General features: G+C 37.8%; 1 protein-coding gene across 1 annotated transcript in view; it reads right to left on the reverse strand.

Moving 5' to 3' along the window:
* LOC146167508 (uncharacterized) overlaps window positions 1-25,278 on the reverse strand; it is a 55,201-nt gene that overhangs the window by 18,925 nt on the left and 10,998 nt on the right. The window contains 25 exon segments of the mRNA XM_083385882.1: window positions 2,679-2,687; window positions 4,113-4,186; window positions 4,530-4,607; window positions 9,898-10,012; window positions 11,040-11,201; window positions 11,820-11,983; window positions 12,561-12,834; window positions 13,282-13,557; window positions 13,963-14,059; window positions 14,394-14,620; window positions 15,505-15,674; window positions 16,128-16,236; window positions 16,646-16,942; window positions 17,338-17,471; window positions 17,551-17,598; window positions 17,673-17,820; window positions 18,298-18,387; window positions 18,508-18,605; window positions 18,685-18,796; window positions 19,112-19,277; window positions 19,951-20,098; window positions 23,151-23,187; window positions 23,332-23,389; window positions 24,840-24,968; window positions 25,061-25,242. Coding sequence (XP_083242008.1) covers window positions 2,679-2,687; window positions 4,113-4,186; window positions 4,530-4,607; window positions 9,898-10,012; window positions 11,040-11,201; window positions 11,820-11,983; window positions 12,561-12,834; window positions 13,282-13,557; window positions 13,963-14,059; window positions 14,394-14,620; window positions 15,505-15,674; window positions 16,128-16,236; window positions 16,646-16,942; window positions 17,338-17,471; window positions 17,551-17,598; window positions 17,673-17,820; window positions 18,298-18,387; window positions 18,508-18,605; window positions 18,685-18,796; window positions 19,112-19,277; window positions 19,951-20,098; window positions 23,151-23,187; window positions 23,332-23,389; window positions 24,840-24,968; window positions 25,061-25,242 — 3,402 coding nt within the window.

The raw sequence follows: 25,278 nt of genomic DNA on the forward strand, positions 1-25,278 counted from the left end.
GCTCAATTATGTGCATCAGAACAACCAAGCTACACGGCCGCTTCCGCAGTAAACGCGATAAGGGTATACATATGTTTACCTTGTAACTCTTGACGCGTCTCGTTAGAATTCACAAAAGTTAATCGACCATATCGAAACGACGCAATAAAGGTCAAGGTGTTTTGTTCCCAAATAAAAACGTTAAACTGATCCGTTTTTTTGAGTGATTACACGTGTGACACAATGTGCAGTCAGTTAGCACTAACAATTTGTTGTATAGTGATTTGTTGAAGAAAAGTATGCCGAAAAATGTTTATTTTTGTCACTTTCTGTATTAAAACGTAAAATGTTAGGTGAATGCCGTTCCTTTATTGCAATTCAGTTTTCTCGTTATAATATATACGTTAAATTGAGGTTAGACATTGCAATGAATTGACGAATCCAGGTTTTTGACTACTTTCAAAAATCGGACTTTGTAGAGCGTCCCTGCGTACATTTGTTTGTTATTGGGAGCAATATAGGCTCTCTATTGTCGTGGAACAATAGCTTCATGAGCGAGGCAGTTTGCAGTGTGCGGTGAATAAACGTTGGGCGCCGAAAGACTTTGGGATGACGGACTTGTGCACGACTTTATAACTTAAGGCTCTTCAAAGGCGCATTCGACTCCCGCTTTTTGTAAAGAGCCGAAACGCCGTTTTGTGCATTCAGCTACAGTTTAATTGACTGCAAAGCCAATAGGATGTTTGATGAATGAGGCGACGAGTATGCAAACCCCCGCTGCGCGTGTTGTCCTAAGGTGTGATTGCGTAACGATTGCAATTTATCAAGGGGATGCTTTTTGCAAACGACTCTCAATCCAAACTAACTTTCGTATTATATAACGCCCACCAAAAAGCAGACCGCACTTTTTGAAGTATAGATAGATGGCACTATAAAGACGCCTTTTAAAACCCATTGATTTTGTTTTAAAGGAATAACTTAATTCTGTTTTTATGTCGTTTTGAATTTGTTGTTGAATTCGTTATACCGACCACATTTCTTTACAAATAAACTGGACTGATATATTTGTAAGTAAATAATTCTACAAATTGCATCCAACGCACGCTTACAACCATATTTTCTTGCGTTTAATAGAGCATTTCATAATTTCGATATATCATAAACGTCGTCCCAACTTTTATAACTTTCCTACGGTAACTTTACACCTTAGTCATGAACCAATGAGTCATAAAATAAAATGTTATTTATGAGTTCTGTATACAGGGCGTGCCAAAGTGGCGTTGAATGTTAGCTAGGAAAACACAAGCCCTGCCTAAAGTGAACAATACTAAGATGCTGTAAGCCTATAAGCACAAAAAACAAGTTACCGGCAAAAGTATACTGTTTGTATTTACACAGGTAGGCTGGTTTAACTTAGTTAAAACTCAAACGTTTTTGACACCATATAGAAATCACAGAAATCACAGGGTGTTGCATTGTGGTGCAACGTCTATCAAAGAGAAGGCTTTTCTGTGATAAATGTGAACATGCAATTTTTGTGAGGTGCCTGACTATGTGAATTGATTTTTCCCGACAGCTGTAAATTTTCGAAAACCGTGGCAATATGGCTAATACATCGTATAATAATCTTAGTTAGTGAAAATAGGCCTACACGATTACGTACATTGGGTCGTATTAGGCCCACTTGGCAACATTATATCGAATATAAACTCTTTGGTATTGTGTTATAATCTGTCTTTATTATAGTTAAACTATTATGTTAAATAACCAAATCCGAGCGTTTTTGAATATTTCGATTATTTTTTGCACAGAAACTTTAATAATTGGTAAATAAATCATTGTAAACTTAACTAAAAAACAAGTATCACCGGCCTTTAGCTTGCGGGCAAAACTATTCAAGCTGACATATCCATTCCTAAGAAGTTAAACACTTGGCTTTTAAAACTAAACGAATACAGTCTTTGTATTGGCGCGTGCGCGACAATTCACATTACAGGTTACGAAATGCTAAATAACAAGTTAGATTCAACAACTTTTTTTAATTTCCAAAACGTATTTTAATCGCACAACAAAACCATCATTTAGCTAGCACTGTTTCAAAACAGGTCAAAAGTTTAATTGAATGATACAACTCTATCAAATCCAGATAACCTCAACGAGACCCAAACAAGTTCGTGCATCTAAAATTCCAATACTATTGCGACTTTTTTTATTGACGGCTTATATACCTGTTGCTTTGGTTTCTCTCTAAACTCACAATTCATCTGCAGTAAGACGTACAATTAAAAATATGTTGGGCACCGTTTCTCGCTAAGTACAACACGACTATAACTGTCTGCTGCATAAAGTTTCACCAACAAGTAGCCTGTGGAGAGTTATATCGTCCAGGTTAATTATTACTCTCCTGTAATTATAAAGTAACCGACCGCCTAAGTACACAACGGAAAAGTTTGCGACACGAAATCTACCAAGGAACTCGATACCGTATGTTTGCTCTCTCCCAACACTCCGAAGCCTATGCAACCGCTCGGCTTTAGAGAACCGAGCCTGTTTTTTTTATTCGAGGTTGCCTAAAATTTACGACGTTACTTCTTCAAAGCTTTCACGGCGGTCGTAAAATACACGTTGAGCTGGCCGAAGCTGCTCAAATTCAAGATCTGTCAATTCCTGTTCTGTTGCTAACCCGTTGGTAGCCAAACTTCTCAGAACTTTGTTGTTAAATACTGGCGGCGGTGTGGAAGGGTGTTGAAAAAGCCAGAAATCGTAGAGACGACCAAAATCGTCTTTATACTGATTTCAGATGGTATTGTCGGTATGCGATAGGCCAATTGCATTGCACGCAAAAGGGACCTGCAATGTTATAGGGGTCTTTGACAATTCCGAGATGGTATTTCGATGGAAACGCACTCCTATTGATATCTATAGCGTATAGCTGGCCGTCGCCGTTTAACTGAGAAACAGGAGTAACTTCGTATCCGCCGTTTTCGTGAAGTCACGAAAGTCTGTTTTGGCGACCGCCACTTTCAACAACACAAGCAGTATTCTTAGGCCCAAACCTCCCGGCTTAGGAAACAGCGAAATACACGCTCAACCTGAGTTAAAACTTTAAAAGCGATAAGCTTCGTTTGATGCCCTTCTTTAGTGTAATTTTGTTACTGGTAGATGTGCACCTAACATCTTTATAAACGTACACTTGTTTAAAAACGTTTACCGAAATCCTTCGGTTTACCTAGAATTTTCATGCAAGCATTGGCATGCGTTTCTAAAGCAATGCAAAGCAGACAGGGATTCTGTTTTTTTAGACAAATCGAAAGCCAGAAAAAATACTATTTAAAAAATTTAAAAGTCTAATTGCGACGTCTAAAAGTTCGGGTGACCGTCTGCAGGTTTGAAACTCCCAAGTTTGGAAAAATTTGGTGTATGTCATAGCACAACCTCAGAATGGACAGGAAATAGATGTTTTGTAGGGGAAACTGTTTTTTTAAGCTGGTTAAGTTTGGCAAAAACAAGGTACAAGATGTTATACATGTGTATAGTGTTTTACCTTGTTTTATTGATCGAAACATTCTTTAAAATTTATCCGCTTTCTCAAATATAGCCTACTTCTGAAAGTACAACAAATGATTTTAAGTGTTAAAAAAAGCAAATTGGTGTTATAAAAAGATAAAAACGTGGCGTTTTTTCCCAGTTATGTGTCATTTTAGGAGCGTCAGTTAACCGAGTATTGCGACGGGATCATGTGAATGGGGCATAATTGAAGTTATGTTTTACCCATTATTTTTTCACCAGTTGTCTGATTAACATGATGTCGACAGTTCAGTAAGTAAGTTAGCGTTTTCTGTTGCAACGAACAAACACTCGTATTGATTGGGTGACGCACGCGCACGTTCTTTGGGTAAATACCAAAAAACTAACAGGCTGCGTGGGCTTTTCGACGATCCAATTGCATTCGTCACGATGGCGTAACACCTATAATGGCCTTAGGCTTATTAACTAAAAATAGCAACAATTCATTCTTTAACTATAGTCGACTTATGAGATAGTTAAACCCACACCAATGCCAGTCTTTTATTAGTCAACTTGTAAGTCGTTATCGCTTAATTATATTTTATATTGAACTCAATTTATTTTACCTGAAAAAGGGTCTTGTTCGTCTTCCACCAGAGCGGGATTTTCATATCCGAACAATACTTTTATGTCTTTAGCCCTGCAACGAAACAAAATCTAAAATAAAAGTTGGGCATTAACAGTAAGTATAACATTAAAAAAATAAAAAAGTTCATGTCATTTGTTTATGTGTAAGAGGAGGAAAAATCTACTCATCTCTAAATCTCATTTTTTAAATTGAATAAAAATGCATTAAATAAATTTTTCTTAATAGAACTAAGTGAGTAATATTGAAGAAAATTACATATTTTTTAGTATAAATATTTTGATTAGCGGTGCATATTAAAAAATAAATTTTAATAAAAGCCTTTAGAAGCTGTAAGAAATATGATTAAAAGGCAATTAGTTTAACGTTTGAACAAGATAATTGGTGAAAATCGTACCTCAATGGGGCTTCTTCATCTGAACGGCGTCGCACTACAAACACAAAGCAATTTATAAGTCCTAAGGTTGATTTAGTTCTGCACAAAAACAAATTTATGGGAATGACAGACACTAGATGCTCAACATATTTTATGCGAGATTAGTTTTGTGCGGATACTGTATGGTGTTCATCGAAATTCGACATTTCAAAATTGCGCTACAGTACTCGATAGATTTATTTACCGGGTATATTGCAACATTTAGATGGTTTTCAAATTGGGGTCCGCGGACCTCTAAGAAAAAGTTTTAAGGGTTGCGCAGCATGTAGAGTTGATGGTATTATTTCAATCGTAAGTTTGTCACGCGGGAATCATGGAAAATATTTCATAAAAGCTGTGGTGTTTGTTGCGAACTGTAGTCAAAATTATCTAGGGGTAGGTATGATTTAAATATTTTAAGGCCAGTGCATGTAAAACTTAAGACGGAGGAAGGTAATCTACCACCCCAACCCCAACAGTCCTAAATAGTAGCAATGCTGTCTTAGATATTCCAATGACAGGTGCGCAGGGCCGGTACCTCCGAGAATGATTCCTTTTCGGTTCGACGGGTACTTATAGCAGGCGCTGTTTGCTCAAGAGTCTTGTGGCGGTGGAATACAAACAGTACAAGAGACCTTGTGTTTACGCCGACGGCCGCAGTGCGTAATGAAAATTAATATATCTAATGCGTAATGAAAATTAATATATCTATTCGGTAGGCGCTTCAGACAATGGTTAACATGTTCTGCGATATTGGATGATGGAGAAATTGCCGAACTGAAAGTTTAAATTTTTTTTAAGACACAAAATTGTGTTTTTTATACTCAATCTATAGAAGGGGTGATGTTAAATCTTAGGCCACAATTCTCAACCTTTGCAAATAGCATTTCAGTAATTTATCATTTAATCAAAGGAACATTTTGACCGAATAATTTGCTTCACAAAAAGGCAATTTGTTTACTCAACATGACTAATGCGAACAAATGTATTTTTTCATTGATGGTGCTAAACTAATTGACGGCATTGGCCTATATCGCTCCAAAGTTAAAATAAAATCAGATATATATTTTGAAAATATTTTAGAACCTTATCAAAAGTAAAAAATACAAAATAAAGTAAAAACACGCGCATAAATTAAATAACAAGGAAAAACAAGAAGATCAAAAGTATTTAAGATCTTCTGTTTTACCACAAAAGCATTTAGAACCCGGACTCAGTGTCCTAAATTAGGTCTTACGAAGTCTTTTTCCATTAAGCGGTAATCGAAAGTGATTTTTATTGGACATGCAATTTCGGTCAAATCGATTTGTTGCCTTTGCCTATTTCCTAGCACAAAAATAACCTTTGGAGATTTGACTTTTGACCTTACAAAGCGGCCGACAGAAGTTGTCAGCGACGTAATTAGATCACCTTCGCAAATTTAAAGACCACCGCTGTCAAAAAGGCTGTTTATTGGTATTTTATTTATTGCTATGGGTTTGATGTGAATGTCGGACGAAACGTTGAACTAGAAGATGTTGCTTTAATAACTATTATAGCACATCGATTAGCAAGACAGTTTGTCGAAACTCGTCACTCTGCATATGTGCGTTGAACAATTATTGTTTGCGCATAAGCATTGGTATTTAGGACACGTGTTTACATGCGTAATACCTTATATAACATGGAGATAGCGCATCGGTCAACACATCTAAGACATGTGAACCAATCATTAATGACTTAATTGACAAAAACGTTAAAACATTTGCAGAAGACGTAATCGTTAAATCAATATTGGTGTAACTGGCATCATGCACAAATGATTTGGCATACTGAATAAGACTTCGTTAAGTATTTCCCCTAATTGCAACAATGCGCGCTTCATGCCGACCCTTTTTTGTCTGCTATTCTTTGTTGGAACACTGTACTCTTAAATTTCCTTTGTATTGTTTTGCTGTCGATCTCGGTTAAGAATTTTTGTTAACTCAACTAATTTTCTTTCGAAACAAATGTTATTGTGTGCATTACGAATATTTCGTTCGACTGACTACACAACCAATAAACAGCCTAAAAACTGCTTAGTAATTTAAATATGCTTTTCACACATACTTTGTCGGTTTTAAAGTTCCAGCTGACTAGTGGTTCAACTAAAATTGCTCAAATGGCGTATTCGTGTTAACCAGCACATATTCCACAAAACTTTTCGATTTCTCAAGGCAAGGCACAGTGATCGTGGGACGTTCAACCTTAAACATGCCTTAACAAGCAGGCGGGCATTTGTGACAAAACGAAACGGCGGACCTTGTCAGTTCCTACATTTCCAACGCGCCTACTCCCAAAATCAATAAAAAGAAAACATAAAAATATACGGCGCGATAACAAAAACCACCGGCCACATGCGAGCCGCTCTCCGCTTTGCTTTTGCGCGCGTAAATCCCGCTCACAATGAACCCAGCATGACAGCAACAAAACAGAAAATCAAAGCGGAATCGGGTTAAAGGGCCCTAAAGCGACGTGCTTTGCTGATTCGCCGAGGGTGCACTCGAACCTTCTCGAAAGGGCCTTGGCGCGACGTTTCCATAAAGAAGTCAAGCTGCGGGCCGGAATGTCGAGCGACTCTTCAACTGTGGCGTGGAGATGTTCGACACCGTGCGATACTCGCCGTACTACAGTTATTGGTCAGTTTACATGAACGCTTAATAAGGCGCGTCCCTTCACTATCTGTTGCTTTCTTTCACTATACTCTTGAGCAACTTTTGTTTTGGCGCGAATCCAGGATTTTTGTTTGGGGGAGCCATCGGTGTTTTTTTCAGACGTGACGCCACAAAGTAACATCTTACCGTGACGTCATGAATAAGTAACCTTACGAAAACCAAACTGTTGGTTTAATTTGTAAAGTTTAAACGTTAGAGATGTGTTAGTTCAATACAAAAGCTTCATTATAAAGATGCTACCGAATCGCACAAAGCGAAAAACTCTTTAAATCGTTTAACTTGACAACAAAAAATAACGCCTTTGGGCTAAAACGATTTTTTTAAATTAGGCTTTTTGGCATTGATGTAGGGACATTTTTGTTTATTGATGTAGGTGAAATAGTAAAAAAAATCCAGTGTTATGAGGGGCATTGCCACGTGCCACCCCTGATTCCGCCACTAGCCAGGGTTATTCTACTCATGCTTTGCTGTGTTTGGTATTTTATTAAACGCAATGTGTTTACTTTTAAAATATTCCGTTACCTTTACTTTTTGATGCAAAGTATTGTTAAAATTAAGGGCCTCATTAAGAAACAGACTATAGAGTTCTAAAGATTTAGTTCTTTTTCTTAAAAGGTAATCTGGGTTAACGAAATATAATCGCTCCATTTAATTCACTTCAGCTCACAGAAAAAATGTTTACACAATTTTATTTACTCGCTCGAGTGGAACGTGCGAATTGTGCCCGAATATAATGTAGAATAACTGATTGGATCGAAATCTTGTGGGTGGACAGGAGATTTTGTATAAATTTATTATAGCTATAAAATATTTTAACTGCATTTAAAAATACACAATTTATTTTAAAAAAATCGACAAATGTCAATGCAACAGTCAACCGTGTACGTTCTTTCTTAAAAGATACGCTTTGTTCGTTATCTAAACAAGTCGAGAACTTTTACCACAATTATGTCAAATAGAAAAGGGGTTGCAATTCAAAAAATGGATCCTTTCTTAAAGTTTTCTAAAAAGTGAGAGATAAGCCGGTTTAAGACACAAAGCAATTGAAGAGCAGTATTTGCTTTATGCTTAGGACCCGCTTTTATAGCAGCTGGAAAAACTAGCTGGCAAGCACTTCTCTCGCCAATATTTGTTCGCCGAGATCATGAGATGGGCGCAAAGGAATCACGGTTGACTCTTGGATCAAACGGATAAGTCGATGTACAGGGTGTGGTAGACAAACCAACGTTGCATAATAAGGGCCTCTAGTAGGATATTGAGTTGGGCGCAACGTTTTTTTGCGTTGTCATTTCAGGCGAAATAAATTATTGATTTGTCAACCGTGTTTTGCGTGATGGTTACACATTATATGATTGTTTGTGAATGATTATATGGTTTCTAGCACCTTTGTTTTTAGCAATCCGTAAAAAACGCTATTTGAACACTTTATAAGTAAATTCAACACGCGAATTTATACAGTGGTGTATAAAAGTTTATTAAAAATGACAGTTTAAGAAGAAGAGACAAATACAAAGTACACGCTAATAACTATATACATAGATTAAGACTTTATGTTAGTGAAATGAATGCGTTTGAATTGCATTGCTTTTGTAAAGTAGGTCACCACATTTGCTCTTGCCAAGTATCCAACCAACGCTAATCTCACACTGTGCACACATATTTACGACATTGTTACTTGGCAAAAGTCAACACTTCCGACGCTTTATCGATTTATAGCATTTTTAGGCAAGCTCAATTCTCAAAAAAGCGCAACATAATCCTTGCACGATAAGCAAACAGCCGGCCCAAACGAGCCATAATTCTGCCTCTGTCGAAATACCTTACGTTGTCCACAGAGGGCGTTTATGATCAAAAGAAATTTGCCCACGACATCAATTGTAAAATAAATATGCAGTGTGTTGGAATTTAGATCGCGTTCCATCTTCGAGAGGCATGGCCCGGAAGGCTGTAGCTCTTGCGCGCCACCGCTGGGGGGCGCAGTTGTCCGAGTCTGCAAGAAAGGTAAAAGCTATTGCATTTTTCATAGAGGTACATAATGTTGCGCAAGATTTAATCACGATCTATAGGAGAACGACAGCACACCTTAGTTCTAGACTTCGGCAAAATCTAACATTTGAATAAGCCACTGATCTATAAATGTTTTTGTGTACTGGGTATATTTCGCTTATGCTAACTCTGCATCACAACTGAAAATACACTTATCTATAAAAAAAAAAATCCTGGAATATTTGACATGCTTAATCTGTACCGTAATCGTATCTCTATTTCACAAGCTTATAGTTTTATAATTTTTTTAGGTTTGCGATGCAACTAAACCGCTTTTACATTTTATATTGGTAATTACTGTTACTGTAAATGCTTTATCTTTTCACGCTATTTAAATTAAAACTAAAATCTATACTCTGTCATTGTTTTAGATATAAACTACACTGGAAACAAATATTGTTCCACGAAGAAAACAGTGTGATAAGGTTATGCAAGTAGCAGCTAGTCACTACCATTGTAAACGCATGTTTCTCGATAAACAGACAACAAGACTTCGAAATTAATTAACTTAACTTAATTGGAAAAAAATGTTTCACGGGTTCGACAATAAACATCGTCTTACAACTCTAGCATTAATATGAACGCCAAAAAAATACTATATAAGATCTTACCTTAAGCAATCGATGCTGGCTTGAAAGGCCCTCGCTTGTCTTCCAACAGTGTCGTCCTGTAACATCCGACTCCGAACCGACGGATTGACTCTTTCGCGCGCCCGTCCATACACGCCTGTACAACAAGGGCAAGCCGACATTACCGAAAGACACCGACAACGTAACGTAACTGAAGTTAACGTTTTCTAGGCTTTTATTAGATGAATCCAAACACAGTATGAGACTTAAGATATACAGTAAATAGCATCATAGTGGTGTTTCGTTCGGTAATGTCAGCCTGCCCAAGTTTCCTTATAGCGTCCCTATAATTCCACAATTGGAAACTTGCTTTATTCAATAGGAAACGTTTTGCTAAAGTTGGTGGTATTTAGGGCTTTATGCGATAGGAAGTATTTAGACTTAACACCGCGAAAAGTATGTTATTTTCTGTAACTGTTTCGTCGAAGATATTGCGCCGATGTTAATACTTTTGGAAATGCTGAGGTTGTGTCTTATGTTTTTCTTGGCAAAGAAGCTCGTAATGACGGTTAATTTGGTAAAATACAGGTTATTCAGTAAACAGGATGCAACCATAAGAAGTCCTTCAACAAGCACCGAAATTTATAGTGACACATAGGAGAGCAATCAACAAGACCAAACAAAACGGCCGTGCATTGTGTGGTTTGCTTGTGCATACTGGTCACCGCTGGTTAATGTTTGACCTCCGAACGACAGGCAATGCAGCGCCGAAAATCGGCCTACGTTGCACAAATGTATGCTTTGACGCATGCGACTGTCGTAATGGGCCACATAAGCTTTGTCAAGCCGGCGCCGAGATTAATAAATATACCGTTGCACTCACTGTACGCTTGCAGGTCCTTTACAAATATACGTTAACGGCGTGTTAACGATAACGTGTTACCTAACAGCTTACCTCTCGCAGCTGTTTTAATTTCCCTGCCCTTACAACAAATAGCTAAGTAGTTTTCAGCTAATGGTCTAAGGTTGTAAGTAAACGCGGAATATAATCATAACTCATTGCCGATTTTCCTTAAAAGCTCTGTAAAACAACCTAATGCGGTCACACGTTTTACAGTGTTATAGCAGAGCAGGGTTGAAGTGCATCACAAACACCAACGCCCAATAAAAAAACATACACGAACCCATGTTCCGCCGTCGATTCCTGAGATGCACGTAAGTGATGACGTAGACAATGAGCACTGACGTCACGGCGAGGAGGGCGCCAGCAATTGCGAGAGCAGGAAATTGGGGGTCGGCGACCTCGTCGTCGTTTTGTGGGGTTGGTGGAGTGCTGTTCTCGCCAGCTTCAGTTAAACACACACAGGCCGTCGGTTTTGGTAAATCGTTCTAGCGCACCAAACTAGACAAACGCTGATGCCTAAAGCACACACTGCAATGCTGACACAGCCATTGCTTGCTTCGGGAACGTAAGTATACCCTTTGGCTATGCCTCATAGTTCCTATTGTCCAACATTTTATGCAGTTATAAATAACCTTCGGCGGTAACACATTACATTGTCCCATTCTCAACGGGGTCAAAACCCCTGGTTTACGCCTATAACAAGTGTGTATTCTTATGGATTGTTTTTGAGGACGCAACATATTTTAAAGTTGGGTTGCTTTGCAACACCCCGTCATAATCATAGAGTTCTGCCAGGTAACCTGGAAAGACTCGCAGGATCCCACGTGGCGTTATTAACAAGCCAAATTCAATAAATCGGATCACACAGTTAGAAAACTGAGATGAAAATACATCTGATGCCTTATCAATGTGAGCCAATCTTAGTATAGATCCTCCTGATCACCAAAACCGTGGGAAAGCTGACAGGATGGATCTTTGAAAGTCCCTCTACTTGAACCACCAATATTATCCAAGGCAGCGTAACTTAAAGGCCTGTGTAATGTGTAGACTAAACACGTACCCAGTTGTCCAACAGTGTCGGCGGTGATGGCCTTTCCGCATCCCGTGTTGAAGCCCCAGCAGAGGTAGACTCGCACCATCCAGGGTTGGGCGGATGGTGGTTGGCGGACGCGACAGGCCTCGGCCCAAACTGCGACGCACCAGGCCACGAGGCGCCAGTTGCTACTGCAAATAACACGCAAAAAATTGTCAGGTTATCAGGTGGAGGATCAATACCGTGCAAACAACAGGATAATTTTGTGAGACTTTTTTTGACTGTATTGCACAAAAAAAACAAAATTTAAACCGTTTCTTTTATAAACTGACTTATTTATTTAGAAATGTTTATATCATCATACATAGCAGTGCTGTAACAACTTAAGTCAAAGACTTGACTTAAGTCACTGTTTTCAATTGACTTAACTTAAGTATTTTCGGACAAATAATTTGGGTTGAAATGAGGGTTTTGTTTAAGTATTTTTTTAAACAAAATTGAGCTATTCATCCAAAATTATGCACCTAAAAAAATTTGCTTGCTATATTGCGTTTTTCCTATTTTTAGTTGAGTTATTGCTTATAATCCTACGAGTTGTGTAAAACACTCCTAAGCAGTTTACGGTTTGGGTGCGTCCTTATTTCCCAAAAAATTGCAAGTAGACTATTTGCGACTGTAATGAGTATCGAACTATTAGTAAAATGTCACAAACGTAAGGCTTTTTAAAGGCAAGAAATGCGTGGTTCACTTTAGCGTGGTGTGCTTTACCTATTCTCGCGTTTCGCTTCCACTTTCACGCATTGACGTAACAAGCTCGAATTCCATAACGTCAGCGCGTTCTCTAGCGAGGCGTCGATTCGCCACGTCACCCAGCCTCCTGTGACGTTGTATGTGACGTCAGTTACCCCCATTGTCGGGGCGAGTTTGGCGAAGGTGGATCTCGCTGCTGTGGCCTGGGTTGTGGTGGGGGTCGTTGACCGGGGCCTGGGGCTGGTTTGGGGTAAGGTTGGCGAAGGACTTTGCTTTTCGCGGTGAGGATTGCCTGAACGGAATAAAAATCTTTGTACACAATTGACCAGGAATTGTTTTTGTATTTTACCAAATACTTTCCATCACAAGTGTATAATTTTCGCTGTAGGGCAGTTCAGAATACGTATACTATGGTATATTTGGATTGTGTTCGAACTTAAAGTTTGCACGGTTTGTTTCTCTTTGGATAGAAAGGTCCGGTAGGTATACCAGACTTTTTATTGTTGCAATAAAAAAATGATAGTTTTTAGCTTGTAAATATACTAATATTTAAACCGTGCCATATGTTAACAACAAAATTAATTGCATAAAGAAATATTTTGATTTGCGGTTTGCACAACTTTCAATGTATTCAATTGCAATTTTATTTGCGAATCTATAATTTACGTATATTATGCAAGTGATTTCTTGAAATAAAAAAGGCTTAAAATGATTTTATCGACTTTAAGGGTCATCTTACTGTTAGTGGAGAATTTTGATTCAGCATAGTTCCCCTTTCCTGCCGAGTTGACACCAAACACTCGCAACCTGTACGCTGTGCTTTCATTCAGTGACGTAACATGACATGACGTCATATCGCCTGCCATCACTTTCGGTTGGCCCGTATCGTTTACTTTCGCGACGGAGCAGTAGAATTGCTCACCGTTCGGAATGTGAGGTTCGAGTCGCCATTTCACCGTGACGTCATAACTGCTGACTTGAAGTATTTCGACGTCTTGAGGTGTTTGCGGCAAATCTAAACATTGTAACACTGTTAGTTGCATATTGCGAGGATAATATATAATTATATATAGGTGTTTGCTGGTTGTATAAAACGTTGTATGGCTGAATGACAGTATAAAGACCGAGGGGCAATATATAGTCATTATTTAATAATATACTATTTAATATTTAATTATACAAAAAAAAAAGTTTGAAACAATTTTGTGGGATACTCTGTGGCATTGTTCGAAAACCTTTTTCAATTAAGTCGACTTGCCTTAAAAGTGCACTTAAGACACCACCTAAATAACCCATAATCTTGGTAAAGTCGCATTTACAGCGCCACATATAACAGAAAAGCTATAACATGATGATTTTGATAATTAAGGATATAATAAATTTTGAATATAGATTTCGGTTACAGTCACACTTTACATACCAATGCAACGAAGTTCAGTGTAACCCTTGTCTGTTCCAAGAATGTTGCTGGCCGAGCAGTAATAGAATCCGCAGTCCTGCAATCCCACTCGTGTCAGCTGCGCGAAAATATTAATAAAGCATATAATAAACAACAAGAGGATCAATTGAAAGTTCACATCAAGAGATAGCGTACAGGTTTTATACATTCAATTGGAAGTCGTACATTTTTAAAACGATAAAAGTAGAGTTCACGTAATTCGTAATTTATTAGTTTACATTTAAAAAAAAAACGACAATCGTGTTTTGTTTTGTTTTGATTCATGTTGATGAATTGAACAATTTTTCAATGACAAAAATTGGCCAAGTATAGTTGCATGATCTGCAATTTGACATTAAACTTGAAAAAGAACGCCGTTGACTAAGCTTAAATACCGTTAGCGATCACCATACCATCAAAGTACTTCTTCGACTACTGAAATCAATATCCTTGGTAAGGACAACGGTTCTGCCCCGGGTACCGTTTCGGATGACACCTGCGATACCAACGTCCGATGAGCGAAACGCATGTGACCACTCTAGCGCCGGCAGTGGCCCACCGTGGACAAGACACGTGATGTTAATGTTGTCTCCGACCAGCACCCTGCGCACTTCGGAAAGGTGATGAATGACTGCTGCAACTGCGATAAAATGGAGGGGTTGATAATATGTCAATTAGAAATTACTCGCGCTAAAGTTAAGTCATTTAGTTATATAAGCGGCGCCAGCCCGCGAAGGGATTTTGAGTGGCCGCAGACTGTTTTCGGTCTTACATGATAATGTCGCCACATTCTGCCGAAATCCCCCATTCCTTGCTTACCACGTCAAATAATAGTGACTGTTCGTTTTTAGATCTTTGTTTTTTTTGTGTTTTTAGATTCTCTGTTTTGGGTTAAAATTAGATTTAGAATTTACAATAAATATTTCGTCATAAAAAAGTTGAGAAGGAGTGTTCACTCAATTCAGCCAAAAAGCAGTAGGCCTATATGTTTGCTGTGCAATGAAAATGTTGCTGTGTTCAAAGAGTACAACCAAATACGATTTATTTTTTGTATAGGTGGATAAATACACGATTAATGTATCAATTCAGGAATACGGTCCGCCAAGTATACTTAATTTTACCATATCCGGCCCGCTGACTGGAGAAGTTGCCCGCCCCTGATTTAGGCTATAAGTTAAGAGAAATTTTGTAACAGTGAGATGCATCAAGTCTATAGTCACAAAAATAACTAGCCGTTCACTAAAGCAGAGAGAACAGCAACTTGGAATTAAAACAAACCATATAAAAATACTTTGTTTCATTTCCTCATTACCTTTCTGCCATAGATTTCGCAAATTACCAAGATTACTCCCAGCGAAAAGACACAGCTTTAAACTATTTAAATTTGATTTAGCAATTTTGGTTAAGCTATACGAGCCCGTCCTAAATAATTCTGTCGTCCAGTTTCACGGCTTCCATCACCTGTATGGTACAAAATCAAATATGACCATGGACGATTGGGTTTAATATCTGTAAAAAACTTACACTGTACTCTAACTTGAAACTCGTTGAAAACCATTCCGAGATGGTTCTCGGCCTGACAGCGGTAAATTCCCCGATGGTGACTAGTGACGTTGACAAGGTGCAGTGAAGTCAAGGAGTTTCCCAAAGTCAGGCTGTCGTTGTGTGCTGTAATGGGCTGCCTATCCTTGAACCTTAAAAGACATAGAATTTTAAGTTTTATCGGTCCCTTGCATTAGATAATCCATCCTTATGCTTAGGTTTTTTTTAAACTCATTTAAAGTCATTCTTTATGGCTTGTAAAACAATAAAAATTGACGAAACACGAAACTGTAGGAAAAATAGATAAGAATGTAAGCTGCCGGTATTCGGATTTGTCAAAGTTATTGGTAAATTTAAAGCTAAGTACTTTCAAAAATATACACTAAATTATTTAAACAATGTGAAAAATATTCCCCATTCTACATCAGAATAGTATGTACTGCTTTACATTTATTCCCTATGGCATAATCGTAGCTATAGACATAAATCGTATCTGTAAGTGTAACAACACAACGAATCCATATTAGAGTACCAAATAAAAACGTACCGAGGTGATCAATTACGTCACGCCAACAAAAGTTACTCTTTCCCTATTAGTTCCATACCAAGTGTAGGTTGGAGAAGGAAGGGCGGTCGATGAGCAATCGAACGTGAGGTTCAAGCCAGCCTTCACTACATAACGACTTCTGGTACGATGAAGGAACACTGGAGCATCTGTTACAAAAATATAGTCTTATCTTAAAATATAGTTGAAACATGCTCACCGGACAATGGGACCCGACAGTAATACTTTTACTGTAGGGTCGTTAAAGATGTTAATATGTTTTAGTAGTTTAAAATGCTTCCGACGACATTCTGCTACCAACACATTGTATAATTCATTTCTTTAAGAATTTCTATCATAATTAAAGTTAAACAAGCTTTGTTGCTATATTGTACACCTGGTTATGGTATCCTTCCTGGCATTTAAACCGTAAAAAAATAGCTTGAGAATGAGGAGAGATAGTAAAAACAACGAAAGCTGTATAGATTGTGTAACTTTTTCGCAATAATGTCGAGTGTTAAACGACCAGTCTTACAAGCAAACAGCAACGAACAAAACTGTTGCTCCGGTTACACATACACTGAACGGTGAGATTAGTTGTCGATTCCTGATCGTCGCCAATCCCGTTGAAGGTCTTGCAGCGAAACACTCCGGAATCGTTGCGATAAACGGGGTCCACGGTAAGATTTCCCGAGGGGCTGAGACTAAACCTGTCGCTGGTCCGACTGTCTGGGATTGACGACACAGTTTTGAGCAGGGGAGTTTCCCACACGAACCAGGGACGGGGATTTCCCTTTCCACCACACGGAAGGGTCACTGACCCGCCTTCGAAGGTCGTCGCAAGGCTGGTGAGTGCGTAACTAGCGGTAGCCGGATCTGAAGCGATGCGAAATAAAACAAAAAAACAATGAGAAATATTTTTTACTGCAATTTTTAGCATGCCAGTTTTGGAAGTGGTTACAAAGATCTTAAGAATCTTCTTACAACATTTGTAAAAAGTAATTTGTGATTTTAAAACGTTTATTATTTCGTTCAATCGTGTAAAGATGGCTAAACGGAAAAGTATGGACTTTTTTTACTTGGTTAAATTGGTATGAGTAGTTAAACTATACAAATTTAAACTTTCACCTATATATATCTACAACCTATAACACTATAAAATGATTACATGAAAATCAATTTTTTTGACGAAAATTCAACTCTTTTTGTTAAACATACAAATAAGCCTTAAAAATAATATTAGTTAAAAACCGAAAAATTTCTCCACTGACAGTGAACATCCAAGGTGATGTTGACGCGTGTAGGTGTTCCTACGTCATTGCTGATGACGCAAGCGTATACTCCCGCTACTTTCCGAGTGACGTCTTTGATTTCCAGACGACTATCCATGCCTGAATTAATTATCCTAGAATACAAAATCGTAAAAAAATGGTAATCATGTATTCACATTACACCAATTAAGTAGAAATATACAATTTTCTTACCTTAGATACGGATACACTTCACTTTGATCAAATCCAAATACACTAGACCTGAAAACAGTTTATAAAGCAAAATGAGAAATGTCTCGTTGTCGTTGAATGCGGTGTACTAGTAAATAACTTACCATCCGAAAAGGTCGATTGGTTGCTCCTTGTAGACCCACTTGAATGTGACATTGTCGGGTACAGCTTGTGTCGTCACCATCATTGTGACGTCATTACCTTCAGTGACGGTTACCGGTTGGTCGGGGTAATCGATGAAAACGGCTGGACCTACATGAAACGTGTCGTTTTATCAATATTCTTAATGAACGGAGCATATAAAATTTGTTATGGTCGTAGCATTTAAAGGTTAAAAACAAAACAAATCTGATAATTGTTGCACTTAACTCACAGACAATGGAACCCAGGTCTTACTTTTTGTATCATTTTACTTTGGAGGAAGCAACATTTTTTGACAAACCTGTTACGACTGACAGGCAATCTAAGGACCACGATAGCTATAACTGGTAAATGCTTTTTACAAAGTAAAACGTTATGACTATTGTTGATATAGGACCTGCAAAAGTTACATTATATTTATAGGCTACAACATTCTTTTTCAAACTTAGCTTTTTTAATGCCTTTATTTAACAGTCAACTATCTAAAAGTAATTAATAACACCACTCTTTATGATTTAGTTAACGTATATATTCGGCATAAAATTAGATACTATATGCAATTCTAACATGCTGGATTGCTGGTCTTACGTTTAAGGTAAAGCTGAAAATAAGAGTTTCTTGTTCCGACTTGATTAGTCACCTGACATCGATACAACCCCTCCAAAGATTGAGAGAAATCTAAAAAAAATCGATTTGATTTTTAGTCATTTTTGGAGTCATTATTAGGTATGTAATTACCGTAAAAGTAAAAGGAGGTGAGACAAATAAAAATTCATCTTATTAGATTAACATCCTAACCTGAAATATGGATGCTTTTTCCCTGCACGAACCAAATACGCTTATCGTGATGAACGTTTAACGCGGATTCCATATCGCGTTCATTGCCGTGAAAGTACCTGAAGCAAAAACACGAAATACATTAATTACGAACAAAATCAAAATTTAAATCGCCTGGCAAAATCACAAAAGCATTACCAAATGTAGACAATATCCCCGGGAAGTGCAGTTGCGCGACAGGGTAAGTTGACGTCAGCATTTTTGTCCAGGTATATGGTGGAGTTCGTCGGAGTCTCAAAATGGGGCGGGTCTAAAACGACATTAGATTTGGTGAAACCTCTACAAGACAGAAACCTTAAATGTACCGTTTTCATATCACGGTATAAAAAGCGGTACGGTATAGGTAATATGAAAATTATTTCTATAAACATTATAAAATAAAGATAACAATGGAATACTTCATGATAATTATACAATCATATTAGATGGCCTGCAAGGCGGTGGTAAACAGTAAAGTGTCAATGTCATTGAAAAGCATAGTCATGCTAAACTCGGGATTTAAAATCGAAGAAACAAACAAAAGCAGTTATACAACCCCAAACCATCGTTAATTTCGAAAACTTACACGTTACTACAAGTTCGGTGAGGGCTTCCCCTTGTTCGAAACTGGGCAGCGGTGTGACCTGGCACCGGTACTTTCCCGCGTCCGATTTGAGAACAGGGGATATCTCCAAGGAAGCACCTCCTACCTGCTTAAGTCTGCCTCCATGGTGCTTTTGGTCGAGCGAGTTCTGCGAAAGAACAATGAAAGAAATTACATTTGCTATGAAATAGTCTCCTTAGTCGACAGAAATGAAAAACGTATTGTCATCTGTAAAGTCTTCTTGTACTGTTTAATAGTCGCTGTATGTTCTGCTATAGGTTCTCTTAATAGCTGCATCCTCTTCCGCGAATTGTTAACTTCCAAAAGGTAATACGCAGGGTTATAAAAACGTTAAAAAATTTCACAAATAGGCCACGTACCAACCAGCAAGTTGCACAAACTAGAACTGGTTTTGCCTTGTGACTCCAACCAGCATATGAAAGCAAATAAATAAACTAATTCAATTTACCTTATTGTTACACTTACGTTTATGGCCACATTCTCGAACTGCTTACCAGCAATGTGACGTAACAAAACATTTTTTCAGACGAATCAACATTACCACTGAACTGCTAAATTAAATTTCATGTAAAAGTTAAATTGGCATGGTTTCAAAGTATATCCGAAAGTTACAGTTATTTAGTGTTACTGTTAACAGTAAACTGCGGTTGACATCGCCAAGTGGCAAATATTGCCATGAAATTCTGGCCAAAGTGGCTATAATTACCCACTCTTATTCCAATATAAATTCTAATCACTATATAGAAGAAAACAACGCGGGTAAGGGTTCCAGTGCAAAAGTAACACACCCCAAACTGTACCTGGGAATTGTAGACGGTAGTGGCCGAACCTAGACTGTCCAGTTTTTGCCAGAGTACGACAAAAACTGTGTCTAGCGGTTGCTCGTCAGCGTAGGAACAACGCAACACAAATCTGTCACCTTCTATCGCCTCCTCAAACAAAGGTGTGATGACACGAAATGTCGAACCTCCTGTGAAATAGTTGGATGGAAGTTGTTAGACATCAGTTGTTATTCAAGCAGTGGACTTGAGGGCTTTGTAAGATTAAAACATTTCAAGGCGAAATGAAAAAGATTTGGTTTCATTATTAGTAAAATCTAGGGCGCTCTTCCGCAATCCTGACACAACGTAGGCTGATACATTATTTGCGTTGGGGTGTTAGTGGACCAAGTTGTGTTAAAATAATGATGCTTCACCCACCCAAACCCAGACACTAACCCGTACCCTAACCCAGATGTGCGTCGATTTAATAGTTGTTTTGAAGGCTGTGGTAAGATTTTAGACCAGCGTCATCTAGACTTTTTCAAAAATCGAAATGACGATCTGCGCTATACGAACGTAGACTATTTGGCGTCTTAAACACCAGATTTAAAGCTAATTGTTAAACACAATGGCATGGTATTTAATTTAACTTGGTATTACTAAAAGCGGGGACGACAAATTCATAGAATACTTAACACATTTTTTTAGTTACTCGTCTGATAACATCAAAATAAACTTTTAGTTAAACCTTAAGCAATTTTAACATATAAATTGGCATAAATATTATAGTAACTAATATATATAATTTCAACTCAGTGTTTCAAAAAATGTGTAAAGTATTTACCAAATGGAATAACTGTGTAGTGTTTTTCATAACGTTTGATGCTGTATATTCTTATTTTTTGATAACTTAGGGAAGTGACAAAATAACAAGTTTGTTCAACAAATTAAATAACCATTATGTATAGTCTAGTGTTTAAACTGCCAAATATATAACAACAAATGACCTAACCAGATTAAATATTTAATGCTGTGGTACGATGTGTCTAAATCCTCTCACGATACATTTGGCCATATGCGAAATGTAGGACAACTGAGATTAAGACGGGCAAAACCCAATGAGTATAGCAATAACAAAACAAGCGAAATTTTGGTTTGCAGTTTTAGACGTAAAGTTATTTATTGCCGCAATATTTTTTTGTTCAGTTAATTGTCTTTTAATGAAGACTAAATAAACATTAACATAGGCCTATTCAAGTTATCTTGACTTACCGTGGAAGCAAATTAACGAATGAATTAACCAAAAATGCAGCAAGCCAAGGTTCAACATCTGCTTTTTCTACACACTGCCAATCGTCCTAAACAGGGCATTTCAGAACACTGCCTATTCGAGTTCTCTGTAAACTAGGCTTCTGTAACAACACAAAAGCCGGTAAATATTATATCTAACAACTGATCACCCTTGATACAGAATAAGCGCATGTTAACGTCATCATCCAACATTTATTGCTAAATTAACAAAACCAATTTGTTTTAATGCTGTTGGCTTGGACAATTTGAAGCATTTTAGCATTTCTAAATTGCATTAAAATTGAATCAAAGCTTTCATATTCGCGTAAAGAAAATCTAAATTAAAATCTAAACGAGAAATGGGCCTACCATAATTAAGTCACAATTATTGTTGATAAAATTGCATTTCTATACCAACTAAAGTTGACCTAAACTAGCAGCAAACTAAGTCTGCCTGTAGCTAAAGCGTAATAGAACAACCATGTTCTAAAACTAAATTTATAATTTCGGTATGTAATAAATAAACTTTTCTTTCTACAGCTTTTCCAAAGATTACGGCCTAACGAAGTTATTTTAAACTGATATGAATTTTACAGATTTATCTTTGTTTTTGCAATCAAAAAACGTATTCTGTACTCAACAGGCGTTTTACTTTATTTGAAACTCAGAAGCTGCCGAACATAGTATTCAGCGCTCTGCAGAAGGTTTGCCAGAACGTAAACCAGAAAATGCCATATGTCAATGTAGGGCCAAGTCGCTATTAACAAAGGTCTTAGTGCAAATCTAAGGATGTTGCGCTTGGTTAAGCAAATCCACCCTCGAATTAGGCAAGTGTTAATCAGAGCTTTTTAAGGTTTGTCCCGTCATGCAAATGCTATCCCTGGCAAGTATAAAATTAAGAAAGCGGTCATTGCATTAGCCACATTAATTCTCTATAAAGTTAATTGTGGTTTATTAGTTTAATTCTCTGTAAAAAACAATTGTTTGTTTGTTTAAAAGGTTTTTGATGGCCATTTAAACGAGGCCATTGGCCAACTAAAATATATCCATTTCTCTCGTGCTTGGCCAAGAGGGTTTAAGAGAGAATTACGAAGATTTTGGTATTTTTTGCAGCTTACTATACAGATGAGTGCCAATGGCAACAAACAACAGCGACCAACAAATGATGCTATTATCACAAGCAACTTAATGTATTATAAGGCAAACAAAAACTTTGAAAACTGGCGCTTATTGCTAAACTCATCCGCCATCGAAATAAAAAGCAGATCAGAAATAATCAAAAACAGTTTATGTTTTTTTCGCTTTTTTCTTAGGCGGGGCTTTGCCCTTTGCGGCTGCGCTTGTTTCTTTCGTCTTTTTGGTGGCTGCTTCACTGGCCGCCTTCGGCTGGTTCTTCTTTGGTTTGGCTTCCGCCGCTTCTTTCTTTTTCGCCTTTGCTGGTGAACGTGCAGCTGTAAAAGTGATTTTAGCGCCCATTCAAAAATCATAACAAAAACCAAACTAAAAAGCAGCAAGACCGCGGTTTATTTCGCTAGAGTAGGACTATGGTTTGGAGTACGGCTACGCGAAACTAGTCCCGAGTCCCCCGACGTGCGCATGCGCAGTTTCAAATTCGAAAAATATAAGGCTAAAAACTGCTCAACTTGCTGTAAATTGTAAAGGTGGTATAGTCATTATTGGTGTAACATATTTACTACTTATTGCGGGTATAGGTGAACTAGCTACTTGTTGTGGGTAGGCGAGTTGCATGACACCCCCATGAGTGGATTGCTGTATATATCCACCCTATTTTGGTTACTTAAATGGGTAGATCCAGGCTGTATAGTCAGTGCCAAACTCGGAACTTTGACTTTATGTTTTCCCACGGGGACGCCTCGGGTGTTGGGTGGTTTCTAACCGACTCCGCAGCCATGGATAGCTGGCCCTTGTGTAACAATAGTCACGTCACTTGCACTTGCAAAGTACATGTTTTATGGACACAAACATCTGCGTTAAAAACGTAGACAAATACATGGACATCTGTATTTAATATTCTGAAAGACGCTTAGGTTTACATAACGGGTTTTGCAACATCTACTATAAAAATAAAACATCAAAATTTTAGTTCATAATTCAATAAATGAGTTAAACCTGTTGGAGATTTTTTGATGGCTTTTGTTTGTTTGACTGCTTTCTTGGTTGTGGCAGTCTGAAAAAAAAAAACAATTACTGTTTAAATATTGTAGTCGAGGATTTGGTGGTCTACATGAGAAAATAATTTTGCTGTTATCATATTGAGGTTTTATAACTTAAAAAAATGTTACTGTTTAACTAGTCTAACACAACGAAGTCCAGTCCCATTTTGAGCATATACTAGAAAATTCATAATTAACATTGTGGAATTTAAGGTAAGCTGAACAACTTCTTGGAAACATGTTTGCGTCCATGTCTTTTTCAATTCTACAATGTTGAAAAAGTGTAGGTGTTGTGGCCCGTATAGTACAGGGGTCGGCAACCTTTTTATAGTCGCGGGACAAAACCAAACTCGGAAAGGTCTCTGCGGGCCGCACAAAATGATAACTAAGAATTGTGTTGTTAAAATGTTAGAACTACTGTGAATCAGGCGGGCCTAGGATATTTTTGCAATTAAAATGTGTTTAATTACTTTTAAGGAGGCAGTAAAATGTTGGCGCAGAGCAATAAAAGCGTTTGTTTGTTTTAAAATTAGAGTTCACACGTCGTCATCCATACTACTAATGAAAAGTGTAATAAAACTACTTTGAGGGAACACGATAACATTTAAAGTTAATCTAGTTCAGTGTTTGTTAACCTTTGAACTGAGGGCACACCTGGCGAGCGAAGCGAGCACGATTTTTCTTTAGTTTACCGGCATTACTTTTAAAGTTTACCGGCATTACTTTAAGCCGTTTACCGGCATTACTTTTAAAAGTTTTTATTACATTGCCGAAAAAAAAATGTTAAAAAATATATGTTCAATATTTTGAATACGTTTTTGTCCGCGACGCACTTGGCTGCCTTCCACGGCGCAACGGTTAAGAAGCGCTGATCTTAGGTGAAAACACAGCATCAAACGTAAACAAAGCGGACGTAAAATGATGATTCGCGCAAAGTGCGAAAATTTTTTGCAATTACCAAGTTAAAATAGTCAAAATGTACAGTATGTTAAATGTACAGTATGTTAAATGGACTCGTGTGTAATTTGTCAAAGAGGCGGCGGGCTGGATGTATTACATCAGCGGGCCGTACGTTGCCGACCCCTGGTATAGTGTGTCGCCATACCAATAAAATTAGCTAACGACTAAAACACGTTACTAATATCGTTCAACAACCATAGTTTTAACGTTAAGTAAAGTAAGTATACAAAAAAAGTTTGAAATCAACCCAACTGACTGATCATGGATCGATAAGGACAAAATATTAAACTGCGCAACAAGGTAATAATTCTAAGCGCGTGATCAAATCATGTGTTGCGACGCCAAGTTTTTTTTATGATCAGGGGTTAAATCTGACTGTTCACTTGCCTAATAGTCGAAAGCAGTTTATTTAACACTTTCTTCGCAAAAATTAACAACAAAGATATTAATCGGACGAAAAGTTCAGTTCAGAAGCGCACGTCTAAGTCAACGTAAAAAGCGTACCTTTGCGGTTTTTGCTTTGGCAGTTACAGTTTTGACAGCTTTCGCTCCGGTCGCTGATTTGACTTTCTTTCCAACTGCAGGCGACATACCCAGCGACATTCGCGCTTGCTTCACCTTGTCCTGAGCCAGCTGCAAAAAGTTAACAAAAAATAAGGCCAAAGATTAAGTGCTTTCATTTCAAAACAGGAAGCTGGTCTATTACTTAAAAACTTAGTTCTTACCTTTACAGAATAGGGTTTCTCCTTCAGGCTTTTCAGCTTGTCGCTGTCTACCTTGGCAGCTGTTTTCTTCGCAGCAGCCTTGGCCTTGGCACTTTTGTCGCTGGTCTTTTTCTTGACTTTGGTTTTTAACTTTTTCTGCTGCTTCAGCCATTGTTGGTTGAGTTTGAAGCGTCCCTGCAGGCCTGGTGGAATTAGGATGATGTCAGCGTAACATATAC

The sequence above is a fragment of the Ascidiella aspersa genome, chromosome 1 (genome assembly GCF_963924565.1).
Source record: "Ascidiella aspersa chromosome 1, kaAscAspe10.2, whole genome shotgun sequence".
Taxonomy (NCBI): Eukaryota; Metazoa; Chordata; class Ascidiacea; order Phlebobranchia; family Ascidiidae; genus Ascidiella; species Ascidiella aspersa.